Raw genomic sequence first — 17,003 nt, 5'->3', positions numbered from 1 at the left:
CACAGCCCTGAACACCCCATCTCCCCGAGTGCTCCCCCCACAGCCCCTCCCCTCACACAGCCCTGAACAACCCCCCGTCTCCGAGTGCTCCCCCCACAGCTCCTCCCCTCACACAGCCCTCCTTGTCCCACCCCGTCTCCCCGAGTGCTCCCCCCACAGTCCCTCCCCTCACAGAGCCCTGAATACACCCGTCTCCCCGAGTGCTCTCCCCCAGCCCCTGCCTCACAGAGCCCTGAACACCCCCGAGTGCTCCCCCCAGCCCCTTTCTCACAGAGCCCTGAACACCCCCGAGTGCTGCTCCCCCCCAGCCCCTCTCTCACAGAGCCCTGAACACCCCCGAGTGCTGCTCCCCCCCAGCCCCTCTCTCACAGAGCCCTGAACACCCCCGAGTGCTGCTCCCCCCCAGCCCCTCTCTCACAGAGCCCTGAACACCCCCGAGTGCTGCTCCCCCCCAGCCCCTCTCTCACAGAGCCCTGAACACCCCCGAGTGCTGCTCCCCCCCAGCCCCTCTCCCTCAGAGCCCTGTCCGCCGCAGCCCGCCCCCCACCCAGGTCCCCCTCGTGCGGGTGCCCGCCAGGCAGCGGGAGCGCGCGGGTCACTGCGGCGGCCGGAAGCGGTTCCGGGACGTGCGGGAGCCAACATGGAGCCTGTCGGGGCTGCGGGACCTGGGGGAGGCTGGTGAGGGAGAGGTTCGACACAGAGCGGGCGCGGAGCCAGGGACGCTCCCGGTCTCTCCTGCGAGTGCCCGGCCGTGCGGCGGGCGGAGTTACCCGGACCATGTCCCTGGGCGAGTACGAGCGGCACTGCGACTCCATCAACTCCGACTTCGGCAGCGAGTCCTCGGGCCGGGGCGCGCCCCGCGCGGGCCCCAGCCTGGGCGCCGAGCAGGAGGAGCTGCACTATGTCCCCATCCGCATCCTGGGCCGCGGCGCCTTCGGGGAGGCCACCCTCTACCGCCGGACCGAGGTACCGCCAGCGGCTGCGCCCGGACCGCGGCTCCCCGGCCCGAGGGTCCCAGGCCTGAGGGCGTAACCGGCCCCTGCTGTCCCTGGGCGCTCCCCAGGTGCGGCCCTGAGCCTGCGGGCAGCAGGGGGCCAGCCGCCTTCTCCGCCAGCCAGGGCCGCGCTGCAGAGGAAGCGGAGGCCCAGGCCAGCCCGTTGCGCGGTGGAGGCGACGCGGGCATGGCTGGCTTGGCACAGGCTCCTGCCGGTGGGGGAGGTTTCGGTCTCTCCATCAGCTGTGGCTGGAAATAGGGATCCTGCGCGCCCTGCCTCCGCTGATAAAACCCCGCTACTGCAAACCGTCTTGCCCAAGCCAGAGCCTGCTTCCTAGACAGGGAACCAGCATGGACCCTGGCCACATCTCTTCTGCTAAGTGGTATCTCAGTGAGACTCGGCCAGTTCACTTCCAGCTCCCTTCCAATCTTTGTAGGGCACTGGGACGGCAGAGAAACTGTGGCCTGGTGTATGCTGAAATAGCCATAGAGCTGGGCATTTTCAGCATAATGTGTGATAATTACTGCCCAAAGCATCCAACTCCTGCAGAAGTCTCCTATAGCCATTGAACAGGAGGAGTCGCAGGATAGGCCACTGTGGTACTCCAGAGAGAGCCCTTGGGAAAATAGTAGTTCTTTAACAACAGCCTCTGAGTTCTCGCTGAGAGAGAGGAGCTAAACCACTGCAAAGTTGTGCCATATGCCTCTGCAGGGGCCTGCATGCACATCAGCAACATCGGCTGGTCAGTGGTATCATAGATCTAATTATTAGGATGTGTACCATTGTAAGGCATATATCTTCAGTCATAGATATCAGTACAGTTTCTGTGCCATACCCAGGCCTGAAAGCTGATTGTTTGCAACAGGAAAGCTGAGGAATTGAGGTGCTGGCAGCATGCCCTATAATAATCTGTTCAATTTTCTCCCCAAAAATAGGAGGTTAGGGCCCAAGTGATGACTGAAGATGTTAATGTCAAGCAATGTTTTTTTGAGCTGGAGTCTGGCTAGTGCTCCTTTTGGTCTTTCAGATTTTCAAAGTGAGGCATTAAGAATCCCTGCCACTAACGTACCTCAAACTTTTCTGCTGCTTTCACCAGTTATAACAAATACAAGGCAATCCTGCAGAGCTGACTGAAGCTCTCTTAGTATGTTCACAATCTCTGTAAAAACAGAGGAAACTCAGCCACAGAAACCAAAGCGCTCTCTTCTCCCCTTTCAATTAAATCCATCCAGATTCCTTTTTTCGTTGTTGCTGCTGCTGCTGGCAGAGAGAAACACTTGACTCCAGTTATCAAATTGTCTTTAGGATTTATTACTTCTGCTGGAAGAAGGGGACAACTAGGTATTGTAGCATGGGTGACTGGGGACAAATAATGATGTTTCACCAAGGCATTGACAGAATGACCCAATGAATGGACAGTATAATTCTACAATTGGGTGGGTCTATAAGGGCAGACTGTTACAATTCTCTGTAGCTCCTCAAGTCTCTGGATAAACTGGCTCTGGAATAGTGAGGAGCTTCTGAGGGACAGTGCTCTTTCACCATACCCTACATTAATGCTTGTTAGGGAAAAAAATGGAGTATAGCAGAACTGTTGTTTAACTGGGGAATGCACAATTTGTTTGAGTTTGTGCAAGAAAAAACAACCACCAAAGACAATAAAAACCTCCCATTTCCCTATAGCACTTTCCTTGATAAGTTCCTAATTTATTTTAAAACAAGAGAGCACTAGCCAGCTAGAAAAAACAGCTACATATAGTGATTTTTAGCCTCAGAAATAGAAAAACTTCAGATTAATTCTGTGCAAAAGCTTTGCCTGAATCATAGAATATCAGGGTTTGGACAGGACCTCATCTAGTCCAACCCCCTGCTCAAAGCAAGACTAATCCCCAGACAGATTTTTGCCCCAGATCCCTAAATGGCCCCCTCAAGGATTGAGCTCACAACCCTGGGTTTAAGCAGGCCAATGCTCAAACCGCTGAGCTATCCCTCCCACTCACTGAAATCTGTAAGCGGGAGAAAGTGTGTTTATCTTTCATGGAGGTTTAATTTCCTGACTCAAGGGTACATGTTGTTCTTTACCCTTCCCAGCAATATGTTTTAATTAAGAGTCTTTGTGTTTCAGGATGACTCGCTTGTGGTGTGGAAAGAGGTGGATCTCACCCGATTATCAGAAAAAGAGCGTCGTGATGCTTTGAATGAAATAGTTATCCTTGCTCTGTTGCAGCATGACAACATCATTGCCTACTACAATCATTTCATGGATAACACCACACTGCTGATCGAGCTGGAATACTGTAATGGTGAGATCCCCAGTCCCATCTGCAAAAGGGAAGGTGCTGTGCAGCTCTGGAGCAGAATCTGCTGGAGCATTAACTGTATTTCTTAATATCTTCTAGAGGGAAGAGGAATAAAGCCAAATCTTGTAGTGCAGCTAGAGAAGGGGATATTGGGGGTCTGTGGCAGGGTGCCAAAAAGAGAAGCTAAGTGATCAATCTAGGTCGTTCCAGAGACTGACTAGTGATTGTGAGCAGATGGAGCATTGAAAAAAGTGGAGGTATTGTTAATACAGAGCTTTAAATATATCTCCCACATTTGAGCATGTACATAGGTCTTCCTGCACTGTCCTCCTATCAGGTCATCTGCTCCAGCTTCCTGCCATAGGTCTGCTCCAGCTTCCTGCCATCAGGTCATCTGCTCCAGCTTCCTGCCAGTACAGGGCATATCTCTGTTTTAGGGACATGGCCAGAAGACACAGCACCTTTTTAAATGAGTCGTTTCTTTAGCTAGAGTTACAACCAGGGCTTGAAAATCCTCCTGTCTAGGGTAAGCAGGAATCTTTCCTGGGCATGTGCCATCAGATTTTGTAGAATCTAAATCTTCCATTGGAAAAAAAACTTTTCTAGCCATTATGGTTGTGGAGAGAACCTTGCAAACGTGACCCAGGTTTGAACCAATGCAATGATAACTTCCAAAGTCTGAAAAGAGAGTGATCCCATTTTGGGGGTGGGGTGGTTAGCAGATACCACTGTTGGGAGAGGGAAGGGGCCAGGCTATTACTGCTGGTAAGACAGCTGAGAGAAGAGAGAATATGCAGCTGCTACTGTTAAGACCAGAGAGCTCTGGATGGAGCTACTACCTCCACTCTCTGGAATAGGGGGCACTGTGGTGTGGGAATCCAGTCACCCCAGCAGATGACTATGTGAGCTTGGGGCCTTCCACTAACACTACCTGCCACTTACGCAGAAGATTATTCTGTATGGGAGCAAGGTCCCTCATGTTGCCGCCACCACCACAGGAAGGATGAGGACTCCACATATGCACAGCTTTTTGAAGGTGCCTCACACACACGGTTCTCTGCTTGTGGGGATATTGGCAGGAGGAGGTATTTGTACAAGAGCTCTTTGCTAGGGTGGCAGGCAGAGGGCCTATAATCATTGGCTGTCATGCTGGCCAGGGCCTCGCTGCTCCTCAGGTCCACTGCCCTTGTTTTTAGGTGAGATGAGGTGTCAGTCTAGGACAGGTGGGCAAACTATGGCCCGCAGGACCATCCTGCCCGGTTCTTGAGCTCCTAGCTGAGGAGGCGAACCCCTGGCCCCTCCCCTGCTGTCCACTGTCCCTGACAGCCTTAGCTTGCCATGCCGCCAGCGCTCTGGGCAGCAGGGCTGTGAGAGCCACTGGCCTGCCCTGGTTTTCTAGACTGCGCGGTGGCATGGCTGGCTCTGGCCAGGCAGTGCAGCTGCCAGTCCTGGTGCTCTGAGTGACATGATAAGGGGGCAGGGAGCAGGGGGGTTGGGTAAGGGGCAGGGCATCCCAGGGAGCAGGGGGCGGTTGGATGAGGGCGGAGGTTCTGGGTGGGGGTGGTCAGGGGACAGGGAACGAGGCGGGTTGGATAGGCATGGGAGTCCTGGGGGGCCTGTCAGGGTGGGGTGTGGATAGGGGGTGGGGTATTCAGGGACAGTGGAGTAGGAGGGGTTAATAGGTGGTGGGTCCGGGCGGGCGGGCAGAGTTAGGCAGGGGGTCCCAGAGAAGCTGTCAGGGGGGCAAGGAACGGAGGCAGTGAAGGGTTGAGGTTTCTGAGGGGGTGGAAGAGGGGGAGAATGGAGGTGGGGGCAAGAATGTTTGGGGAGGCACAGCCCTACCTGGCCCTCAATACAGTTTCGGAACCCCAATGTGGTCCTCAGGACAAAAAGTTTGCCCACCCCTGGTCTAGGAGGAGGGAAACAGCCCCCTGACACCAGTCCTCTTGTCACTGACAGAAGCTCTGGTTTGGGGCCAGTACAAATTGATTTGAGGGGGCAGATAAGGGCTGACCAGTTATTAATGGTTACATCCCCCCACGTACAATGCATGTGTGCATATGCACACACACACACTTTCTCTCTAAATTGTCTTATTTGAGGGCGGACCAGCATTAATTGACTTATTTGGTGTAGGAAAGGGCAATATGAGTTGAGAGATCAGAATTCAGCCTGTAGTAGACAGGAGTATTAGGGACCAGCGAGTGGTGACCAGGAGGAGGGTGTGTGACTTAAGACACAACTGTATTTTGGCCTAACAAATGGGCTTAGTGTTTGGGCCAGTCAGTGTTGGGAAAATATTATAAGCCCTGAAGACAGCAATAGTGGAGCAATGAAATGCACCAGATGTTGCTCATTGTTTTATTTTTGGTGTTGGCAGTGGGTTCCAGTTTAGTATAAACTGTGAATTTCAGTGTTAGATGTTTATGCACTACCTCCTTCCAGATAACTAATGAATATGATAAGACCATGCCTACTTCAGTTACTCACAACCCTACTAGGCATCTCCTGAAAATGGGATGCTTTTGAAGTTTATTGTTGCTCTGTGTTTGCAGTTCTTCAGCCAGGTTTCAGTCCAAAATAATTTATATTAATTTTTCAAGCAAGATTTCACTAGACACTATCAAATATACTGTGGAGATCCAAAAACACATGGACAGAAAATAATATTAGTATATAACCCCTCTCTTCCAAGGATCCAGGGATTTACAAATGTAGTTAAATATTATCCCCATTTTACAGATGATGCTGACACACAGGGAAGTTGTGACTTGCATAAGGTCACGCAGCAATAGTGGCAGAGCTGGAACTAAACCCAGATTCATCATGGAAGAATGCCAGTTAATACGTTTTTTGAAAATAACCTGAAGCATAATTGATGGGAGAGGGAAAAACCTGGGAAGCAAGAATGAACAAGAAAGACCCCAGTGTGTTAGTTGGCAGCAAATTAGACATGAGTTTGCAATGATTTGACATGAAAAGAAAAAAGCGAATGTGATTTTTGGCTTGCATACACACAGAGGCATCACATAACCAAGTGGGGAAGTAAAGTATCTCCCTACATATGACTGTGGAGATATTGTACCTGAGATACAGCATTCATACCTGGGCAGTTCTGTGCCAAAAAGATGCCGGTACACTGGAAGGAGTTCAGAGAAAACCAACAAAAATTATTAAAGGGCTTGGGATAGGCGGGATGGGGAGAAAGGGAATTTGATTTATGAAGAAAGAAAAGAGCTAAATATAAAAGCTTGGCTTTTAAATTACTAAAGGAGAAGATGTGTTGTTTTAAAGTATTTTAGAAAGTGTGAATGCAAAGTGAGGAAAGGTTTGCGTGCAGCCTGCATATGACTAGGAAGAATGGGAAGAAATTAAGCAAAGGGAAATTTAGATTGAATATCAGGAAAATCTTCCTTATAGGGAAATCTGTAGAACACTCTTTCAAGGGATATAAAGGAATTCCGTCACCAGCACTTGGAACACCTAAGATTTGACAAAGCCTTGGAGAATGTACTGCAGGATGTGCTATGCTCTCCCCATGGGAATGAAAAAGAGGGCCTAATGGGTCCCTTCATCCCTTACATCTATGATAATCACCACTGGAACATGAGTAGATGATTGTTGAGGACTAAAATGGTGCAGGATGTAATCAGAGGAGACTTGAGACTTGCCAGTAAGATGCTGGCTTGGTAGGGAGTATTTTCTTGCTCACTGCTTGCTGCAGTCCATTTGTTCATCATTCCTTTTAGCTTTCCTTGATCTTCAACTCACCCTCCTGGAATTGCTAGGCAGCCTGAAGAGAGAGAGACTGATTAGTGGTTAAGGCTTCTGCTCTTGTTGGGTTGTCCATTTCACATGGTATATCTCTCATCAGGGCATTTGATGGTCACAAACCTAGATAATGGGGCTTGCATGGACAGAGATGATGGGGATGTAATCACTGCTGCTCTTGGGGATTTTTCTGCAATGGTTGTAATTCTTTTTATTTTGTGTTGAATTTTTTGCTGTGCTCTGCCGGGCAGTCTAGTCTGATTTCCTGTACAGGGTATAAAGGTCTGCCCATTCTAGGAAACACTGTTACATAAGGGACTAGCTGTTCTTTCATATACATCTTTTAGAATAAATTGAAGGTGGTGCTGAGAGAGAATAATCCCTTTCTTGCTTTAGATGTGCCAATTTTCCTGTTAGAGGAAAGGGGTTTTTTGCATTCTGAAGAATTTTTTTGTGTGAGACACTGCAGAGTCTAAGTGAAGATTACAGAAGGAGAGCTACTTCTGAATAGGCTGCAACAGTCCAGCAGATTCCTAACTGGATTCCTGATGATACATCAGCAGAACATTTACTATCACTAAGATGTGCTTCTCTCTCTCACTTTTAATTGCAGGGGGGAACCTCTACGATAAGATCCTGCGGCAGAAAGACAAGTTGTTTGAGGAAGAGGTAATTTGGGCTGCTTGAGGATAGCAGTGGTGCTGGTTTCAGCGCTACTTGAACATATATAGTTATCTGGGTGTTTATACCATGCTTCTTCCCATAGCATTAGCTCACCTCTATTCTTGTCAGGGGTCTCACCTTGTATCCTTTGGGCTGTAGTCCTGCCTCTTCTTTTGGACATCATAAGCAATTATGAGGCATCAGGAAGCCTTTTATATCGCAAGTGGAATAATGGAGGGAGAATCAGTGGCTGTGGCTGCTTTACGGTCTCAGCTGAGATTTTGCTCTAAGATCTCCCTTTCTGCATTCCCGTCTGTCACTCTGCTCATTTCTCTGTTTTGGCCTTCTGTGGGATCTGTTCCAAATACGGGTCGTTCACCAACTAAATGAACCTGTCTGACTGGACTTTTTCCTGGGCCAAACTTGTTAATGTGTACTCTTCTTTTCTCATTAGCTCCCACATTCTCACTGCTTCCTTCTCCCATTTTGTATTAAGATTCTCACATTTGCACAGCTCATAAAATAAACTTGAAGAATTTCTGAGTCTTGTAAAGATAAAATGGTCCAAATTGGGGGTTGCAAAGACCCACCCCACACCAAATTCCCTCAGAAGATTGTTAGCTGCCACTCCTAATTATTTGTACTGGTAAGGTACCAATTTCTATAGCATGTGTCACAGTGCACTTTGAAGATCACTGACACAAAATTATCTTATGGACATTCCCTCCTATAAGGATCCCCAAATTGGGATATTTCCAGTGGAATGAAGAAGACCTCTCCCTAAAAGAGCCTCCAGCCAGGATATTCCTTGCTGATGGTCACCAGGTTCTCTTGCTGTAACTTGCCAGGACAATAGTGTGTGTAATTTTTGGACCTCATGTGACCTTTGTTCCTGCCTCTACAGATGGTAGTGTGGTACCTATTTCAGATTGCATCAGCTGTGAGCTGTATCCATAGAGCAGGAATCCTTCACAGGTAGGTGTCTAATGTAACAAAGCTCGGGTGAAAGTGGATTCATGTGTCTGAGGGCCGAACCCATTTGAAAATCTCTGCGCTCCTATTTCTAAAGCAGCATACCCCAGGCTAGCAGGAGGCATGGGGAGAGGGGAAATCTGTCATACTTGTGTGATCTTCCTTTGGGAAGCTTCCCTGCTCAGGGCTTCTCTGGGTACTTTGGCATTAAATGCCAGCTCACCTCACAAGTTTAGGTTAGAAACTGCATTGCTGATTTTGCACAATGAACTAGAAAAGAATTGCTCTATATAGCCCGTCCTGCGGCCATTGGAACCTATTGATTGTTGATTAAAAAGGTAAATATCAATAAGGGAATAAACAAGCCTCTGACTTGAAGCACAAAACAAATTTATTTCCTAAATCAGGCAGGATGGAGGTAATCACTAGTGGAGAACACTGTCCCCATCTGCAATAATATCCCAGCATCAGATCAGTGTGTGACTCTGCATCATTACTCATGTGGGCTAACCACATCACACCAGTGCTCCATGGACTGCAGTGGCGGCTTCTTCACAATTCCAGGTGCTGATGTTGATCTGTAGAACTCTAAATATAAAATAGTGTGTCTGGGGGACTATGTTTTCGAGGGGCTTAAACCTCTGGATTCACATTCTTTCATACTTAACAGTCTCCTAACCTTAAGAGCTTAGTGTAAAGCTCATTTCTTCCCAAAGGCCTTTGCTTAAGGCCAGAGGTTCTGGAACAATTTATATAATGTGGGTGCTGAGAGCCATTGAACCAAACTGTAAACCCTGTATATAATGGAAACCACTTCAAGCCAGGGGATGTGGCAGCACCCCTAGTTCCATCACCTATGCCTAAGGGTGAGGCAGACAGCTGTTATGTTTAACAGTTAAGTTCTAGGATGGGGTTGCTTTTACACTGCATTTTATTTTGTTAAGAATTTTCCATGGGTTCATATGCCTGAGATTGGCCCATTTCTGAAAATGGAAAAATAAAACTGTCTTTAATGGTCTTTGCTTTGGTTCACAGGAGAAAGAACCATAGTCTGTACATTGGGCTCTGAAGGATGAATGTTCTAGACTATTTCTGTTTGTGCATATATGATAAAACACAGCTAAGGTAATTACTGCCCTGGGACTATGGGATGAGAAGCTCTGTCAGTGATTGCAACAGTGGACTTTCCATGTCTGAAGAAATGCTAATCAAGTCTGATGCAGTGAGAGACACCATTCATGGCTAACAGAAAAAGGAAGGCAACAAGTTCACTCCAAATCCTGATGAGCAGAAAAATGCTCAAATACCCCAGCTTCATAGTGACACTTCTCTCTCTCTTTCTCACCAGAGATATAAAGACATTAAATATCTTCCTCACCAAGGCAAACCTGATTAAGTTGGGAGACTATGGGTTGGCAAAGAAGCTGAACTCTGAGTACTCCATGGCTGAGACTGTGAGTATTGTGACAAAGTTCCTCCTCTACCTTGGTGGGTCCTGCGCTTATTGGCGGATTTGCTCACCTCAGTGATCTTCCCCTCTTGTGGAACCCACAGTCTGGGTCAGCTCCTCCTGTGTCTGATCAGGAGTTGGGAGGGAACCCGGGCCCACTCTCTACTCCAGGTTCCAGCCCAGGGCCCTGTGGATTGCAGCTGTCTATAGTGCCTCCTGTAATAGCTGCAACTCCCTGGGCTTATTTCCCCATGGCCTCCTCCAAACACCTTCTTTATCCTCACCACAGGATCTTCCTCCTGGTGTCTGATAACGCTTGTACTCCTTAGTCCGCAAACTGAAGTGAGCTCCTTTTTAAACCCAGATGCCCTGATTAGCCTGCCTTGCCTGGCTACAGGTGTTCTAATCAGCCTGTCTGCCTTAATTGGTTCTAGCAGGTTCCTGATTACTCTAGTGCAGCTCCTCTCTGGGTCACTCAGGGAACACAAAACTTGGCTGCAGGTGTTCTAATTAAAGTAGCTATCTCCACTGCCTTCTGGAAAGATCTTAATTGGCCCAGGTGCCTTGATTAACCTGGAGCAACTGCCATTTGGTTACCATGGTACTAGGGATTTGTTTAGCCTGGGGCTAACCTGTTTCTCAGTACTTTACTGTAGCCATCTGGCCTTGCCCCATCACAGTATATTGTAGCATAGCAATTTTGGGGCAATGTAATTTTTGTTTTAAAGAAAAAAATTAGACATGTGAATGCTTGCTGGTAGGGGAAGTGCTTTTTAGTGGGTGGAGGAATAGGGATGTGAGTCTGCATCAAATGAAAGGGGATTATGGAGAAGGGATAAATGAAGCTGGGTGATAGGGGAGGTGAGAGCGACTTGAGTGCTCAGGTGAGGGGGAGGGACTCTGGGAAGGAGACATGGGGATAAGTGGCAGGAGGACTAGAGGACAACTGAGGCAGGGGCGCTGGTCAGCAACTCTGGTCAGTCCTACATTCCATAGGTGCCGTCTTCTGGCACCGATGGGTGCTCGACCTGCTCCTGCCCCAACTCTGCCCCGCCCCCATTCCAACCCCTTCCCCAAATCCCTGCCCTCTCCCTGCCTTATCCCTTGAATGCGTTGTGTTTCTGCTCCTCCCCCCACCTCCAGAGCTTGTTACAGCACGAAACAACTGTTTTGCGGCAGCAAGCACTGGGAGGAGAAGCGGGGATGTGGTGCGCTTGGGAGGAGGTGGAGGTGAGCTGGGTGCAGAGTACTTACCAATTTTTCCCAGTGGGTGCTCCAGCCCTGGAGTACCCACAGAATCGGTGCCTATGCTACATTCTCCCCTTCTGTATGTATGCACCCTTCATGGGAGATAGGATATGGAGGGTCTTGCCTCTGGGGATGTGCCAGGGTCCTGGGAGGACTCTGCCCATCTTTTGGGTCTGATCCTGCTTCCCTGATCCCCTCTTGAGTCAGGTTGTGGAGGGGGCTTGCCTGTCTGGCAGTCCCTGAGCCCCTCTCCTTACCTGTTCATGTGAGCTGGAGCTGCCTGCTCCTCTAGTGGGGGAGCGAATCTGAGTCCATCTCTCTGATGCCAATGGATATGTCTACATAGCAAAGACAAATCCTCGCCTGGCCTATGCCAACCAACATGGGCTGCAAGGGTGTTTCATTGCTATGTAGATTTCCAGGCTCTGGAGGGTCCTAGAGCCTGGGCTCTAACTTGAGCCTGGAATTCTGCACAGCAATGAAACAGTCTGAGCCCCATGAGCCTGAGTCAGCTGGCACAGGCCAGCTGCAGCTTTTTCTTTGCTGTGTAGACATACCCTATGTGAGCCAGGATCTGGAGAAGCCCTGCACTTCTAGGGAGAGCTGGGAACAGAACTAAACACTCTGCTGACACAGGTGAGGCATTAAGAACAGTCATGCTTGATGCGTATCACAGGGCAGGGAGATGGAAACACCCACTGATGAATGGAGCAGTTAACACATCTCTGAGTTATTGTTTCAGACTATGTTAATCTCCATAGGGTGTTCTTATTCATCTGAGATCATCACACCTCTCTGAGCCTCCTGTGTTTTTAGGATTATCCTGGGTTGGGGATCTGCGTATAGAAAAGCAGTTGCTGATGATTAATTTCATAAATATTATAGTGGAGCAGCAGCTCTGCTACAGTTAGGATTGAGAAGATTTTCTGTTTAAAGGATGATTTTCCTATGTGTTCCAAAATCTGCATGCCTGTCGATATTGTCTTGAAATTTGCTGTGTCTTATAGGGGTGCAGGGTAGGGTTTGTGATCCACATTTGGGGTCATTTGACCAAGGGGTTCCCTAGATATGACCCTCCCCAGAAAAAAGCTTTTCTTTAAAGTTCACAGATTCTTCCAGCATTTTTTGGCGCACACTGGGCTTCTGCAATACTAATGGTTTAATGGGACAGGAGCGGGAGGGTGAACTAGAAGTGGTGGTGATGGATGGAAATGGGAGCTATGTGTTGCAGGGAATAGGGGGGGTGGACGTGAGGAGAGAGAGGCATCAGTCTTTGCTCACAAAACTCGAAGCACCAAACTGCTTAGACTTTGATGTAGCACAGGTGTTTGGAGCACATTGTCCTGGAACATCCAATACAGTTCCGTTGAAGGAGCTCTCCTCTTCTCCCTCCAGTATCTGATCTCCCAGCTCCATTGTTCCTGTGGTGATTAGTAGGCTTGGAATTGGAGACTGCTCTCAATCCCAACCTGTTAAGGATTTTATAGGCTAGGACACCTGCCAGCACACACTTTTTTCCCCTAAGGGTTGATTGTTAAATTTAATGCAACTGTTGGTGTTTTGCTAGGATGCTTCCTTCCTTTAAAAACTTCCTTCCACAACATCAGCACTATTACATAGCTCCATAACAGAAGGGAACTTAGGGTTACTGTAGTATGCCCTAGTAGCTCCTGCTATATCAAAACCATTTCAGTTGTAACCCATTTTCCTCACATTCATAACATTTAGAAATTCACCTTTTGTGCTGAGAATTTCCATGCTTGATTTTTCTCAAAGGAGTGTGTGTGTCTTTTTCTTGCCCTCTCCTTTTTGGCTGGTGGATAGTTTGAGCAAAATTCATTGACACTTTTGAGTTCTCTGAGGGTGACAATAAATACATGCTGAAGTTGGTATTTGACTGTATGACTAGAGTTCGTGGAGTTGTATAACTACCACCCAGCTTAAGGGAAAATTGATAGTGGATGATAGAGTAAGAAGGGATTGAAATAGCCCTGTGAATGTTCTGGTAAGATTCTAGCAAAGACTAATGAAAGCCTACCTCATTTGTGACATAACTGCCCATTCTCCCAGCCCAGCCTAGCAATCCCAGGGTCTGTTGCTGAGGCAGTTTGCATAAAGAGGATTATAAATATCCCCCTCTTCCTAAAGACATGATCTATTCTCATTTCTCTCTCAATTTCATTCCACAGTGGTTAGTCTGACTCATTGCTAAGGGGAAGAGCCTATTCAGCTGGAAGCTTCTTCCTACTTACACCACTTGTCATGTTCATTCTCAGTTTCTCATTGTGATTTTGACCTGTTCATCTTTGATGTGGTGTTCATGATGGCTTCTGCAATTAACCAAAATATAGGTTTCATTGTTGAGGAAAAGCCAGTCCTGCAGCAGAAGCCTTCCAGATGGGACTTGGGCCTGCTTTTTGTCTTCCTGATCCTGAAAACTTCCCTCTTTATTCTGAAACAGAGCAGCTTTTGTCTGCTATCATCCCACGATCAGACAGAACTGCTCACCAGCTGTGAGCTGGCAGCTGCTTTCACATGCTTTGTCAGATTCCTTGCCCCTCACCTTCCCAAGACTACTCAGGAGAGTGAGGAGAAATGGATGGCTGAGCCTGATATGTTGTCATCGCCTGCTTTGTAGTCCTGTTTGTTCTCACCTGCAAGGTGGTGAATGGTGAGGTAGGGCTATAGGTCCCTCTCCTGAAGTCCTAACTTCCACTATGTGCTACATCAGAGTCTGAGCAGCTTGGGTACCTTGGCTTTTCTGTAAACATTAGAAAATTAGGGTTTGCAATGGAAACACTGATGGATCCATAGTAATTGTGGTGGGTCTGGGTGGAATGTGTATGAAGATTTTCTGCTTTTGTTGTCCAGTTGGTGGGAACTCCATACTACATGTCCCCAGAGCTCTGCCAGGGGGTGAAATACAACTTCAAATCTGATATCTGGGCTGTGGGCTGTGTTGTCTTTGAGCTTCTCACCCTGAAGAGAACCTTTGATGCTACAGTAAGTCCATAGACTGGAGGATAAATCGAATATGCTGTTTGTTATTGTCACAGTGTCTCTGCGTGTCCTGTAGTTTTTCTAACTTTTATTTTTATTCCTTCATGGCTATTGGTAATTTGAGTATTTATGAACATGAGGGTCTGAGAGCACAACCGAGAGCTGAAAGTAATATGGGCAAACTTTTCCTGCCCGGCTTTGCTGATACTCTTTGATCCTCCCTGCAGCCTGAGACATCACACACACAGGGAGTGTAGATGGTCCTGATTTGTACCAGTGTTTGAAGGGAAATATTCCCTTTTGACCAAAGCAGGACTTCATTAATTGGCTGTGCAACCAAGTCCCATTTTCCCCTCCATCCCCCCCCCAGAAGTCTTATGCTGGTAGTTGAGAGTTTGTAATTTCTGAACCTCCTAGGATTTAATCCTTTTGTCTTGTTCCACAGTTTGATTATGTGAGGAGTGTGGCTGACTGGCACAGCTGGGAGATACCACTCAGCTATGTGGGGAGCTTGGCTGGCTGGCTCGCACTTGTGGGTGGGTGGTTGAATAAAGCTGTCAGCTAGTGTAGTGTGGCCATGTGGGGAATGCAGCCAGCTGGCATGGTATGGCTGTGATATGTTCTGTACCAGCTATGGGGCCATTTCAAATCACTGTCCTTTTCTGACTTTTCATTGTCAGTGGTGCCAGGACTCCAGTACATGAGTGCCTACATGGTATCTTCAGAGCTGGGGAGCGTCTGCACACTGATGGAGCCTGACAAACAGGGAGGAGCCCACCCTCCACTCCCTCCTTGCCTCATTTGGAGAGAAGCTTGTTGTTGCCACCAAGCCCTAGCTTGGAAAGGCTATCTGGAAGAGGTAGCATTTCTGCAGGGGAGGTGACTAGGTTGCTGCAGCACCTAGTAGCAGCTGAGAGGAGGGGGGACATGTTGAAGTGGGAGAGTCAGAGAAAGACATGATAAACATCAGAGGCCTGCAGCATCCCTCCCCATTGGGCACACTGTCCAACTCAACTCAGCTCAGCTCCTTTACAACTGGTCATTGTTTCCTCCCTAGAATCCCCTAAACCTGTGTGTGAAGATTGTAAAGGGAAATCGGGCCATGGAGGTTGATTCCAGTGTCTATTCCCTGGAGCTGATCCAGATGGTGCACTCCTGCCTCGATCAGGTTGGGAAGATTAATTCTCTCTTCAGATCTACTGCCCCTTGCCTAAGTCCTGCAGCTCCAGAACAGTGGGTGACTGCTGAGATGGGTATTTCAGAGTGGGGTATGTAGGTGCAGACAGATTCCCACATGCAGCTGCCTATGCAGCCTGATGTGTCAGTGAGAGTGACTTCTGCTTCCTCTTGTTTTCTGAAAACTTCATGTCTGGATCCCTTTCCAGCTCCATGGGATTTGGGGGGCTGCTGGATTTTCTCTGATGCTGTATGTTGGGGGAATGGTTAGAGGCTGAGGTTTTCACATTCATCAGCAGGCCTATCAGCATGATAGATATGGAAGCATCTTCCCAGCATGATCTATCCTGGCTCCACCTCTGGCTCCAGCTCTCTGGGCTGTGGCTCTTGGCTTAATATTCTTGTTGCCCTCAGAGCATGTGCTTCTTGGAGGCAGTTAAATTGCCCACATCTTTGGAGTGTTGGGAGTCCACAATTTGAATATCTGGCATTTAACCCTGTGCTGTCCAGAGACGTGATGGCCCTTTGGTTCATTTCTGTTTGACCGCTTGCCTTTCTGAAAGCAAGCAGGGCATGAGAGGAGACGACCAGTGGGGCTTGGAATGAGCTATTCTATCCCAAGATTTCACTGTAGACACTGACCCTTTCCTTAGGAGTGACCTGTTGCTCATCTCTTTCAGGATCCTGAGAAGAGGCCAACTGCCGATGAGCTGCTTGAACATGTTCTTCTCAGCAAACGCAGGAGGTAGCCAAACGTTCTCACCTTGGACGCAGATGGGCTGTAGGGGTCAAGAGGGACCTTGGAGCTTTATGCAAACTAATAATTCTGATGTTTCCCGAATTCAGCCCTTAGATTGATTTCTGGCCGGTAGGAGAAACACCTGAAATAGACTCTACCCTTTTCAAAAGAGGGGAGTGAATTGCAGCTATTCAGGCAAGAGAAAACCTTGCTGGAGTGTTTTAATTAACCTGTGTACCGATGGGAGCATGGAGGTCTGGGGAGTGTCCCTCTGCTGTCTTTGGCCTAACAGCTGATATGCTGGGAACTCTGGTGTGTTTCTCTGAGACTCCTTAGAGGGACCCTAGCTACTGACATTCAAGTTAGACCTTTGGGAACACGTAGCAGCGCTCAGGGACTTGAAAGATCATTGTAAAAGCCCTTTTATCTCCTGTATCTCATATAATAAGCCCAGTCCTGCACTTTCCCCTTAGCCCTCCCTGCAGAGTTGTGATGGAAATGCCCCATTTCAGTGGGTGCCCACACTTAGCTGCACTAAAGACCATGTTGACAATTGACCAGAAGCCTGAGGACTGTGCTTGAGTATTTGCTCACCCTCATCTTCCGTGCAGAGGGGCAGCCCACAGAGACTGCACGTCAGGTCCCAAGATGTGCTGCTTCATGGTGTTCTAAATGGCCTGGCTGAGACG

At 48.3% G+C, this 17,003-nt stretch overlaps 1 protein-coding gene across 4 annotated transcripts in view; it reads left to right on the top strand.

Annotated features, from left to right (window-relative positions):
- The first annotated feature begins 602 nt into the window (after positions 1-602).
- Positions 603-17,003, top strand: part of NEK9 (NIMA related kinase 9) — a 36,760-nt gene continuing 20,359 nt past the window's right edge. The window contains exons 1-8 of one of the 4 annotated variants that reach the window (XM_032802060.2): positions 603-966; positions 3,121-3,298; positions 7,680-7,735; positions 8,634-8,704; positions 10,050-10,155; positions 14,271-14,402; positions 15,457-15,567; positions 16,256-16,320. In XM_032802060.2, coding sequence (XP_032657951.1) covers positions 778-966; positions 3,121-3,298; positions 7,680-7,735; positions 8,634-8,704; positions 10,050-10,155; positions 14,271-14,402; positions 15,457-15,567; positions 16,256-16,320 — 908 coding nt within the window. In that variant the 5' untranslated portion in view covers positions 603-777. Of the gene's footprint in view, positions 967-2,227; positions 2,337-3,120; positions 3,299-7,679; positions 7,736-8,633; positions 8,705-9,116; positions 9,266-10,049; positions 10,156-14,270; positions 14,403-15,456; positions 15,568-16,255; positions 16,321-17,003 lie in introns of those variants that run through there. The other 3 variants (XM_032802061.2, XM_032802062.2, XM_032802063.2) reach the window with 3 other exon arrangements.

The sequence above is a fragment of the Chelonoidis abingdonii genome, chromosome 4, assembly GCF_003597395.2.
Source record: "Chelonoidis abingdonii isolate Lonesome George chromosome 4, CheloAbing_2.0, whole genome shotgun sequence".
Lineage (NCBI taxonomy): Eukaryota > Metazoa > Chordata > Testudines > Testudinidae > Chelonoidis > Chelonoidis abingdonii.
This window is presented reverse-complemented; position numbering and strand designations above follow the sequence as displayed.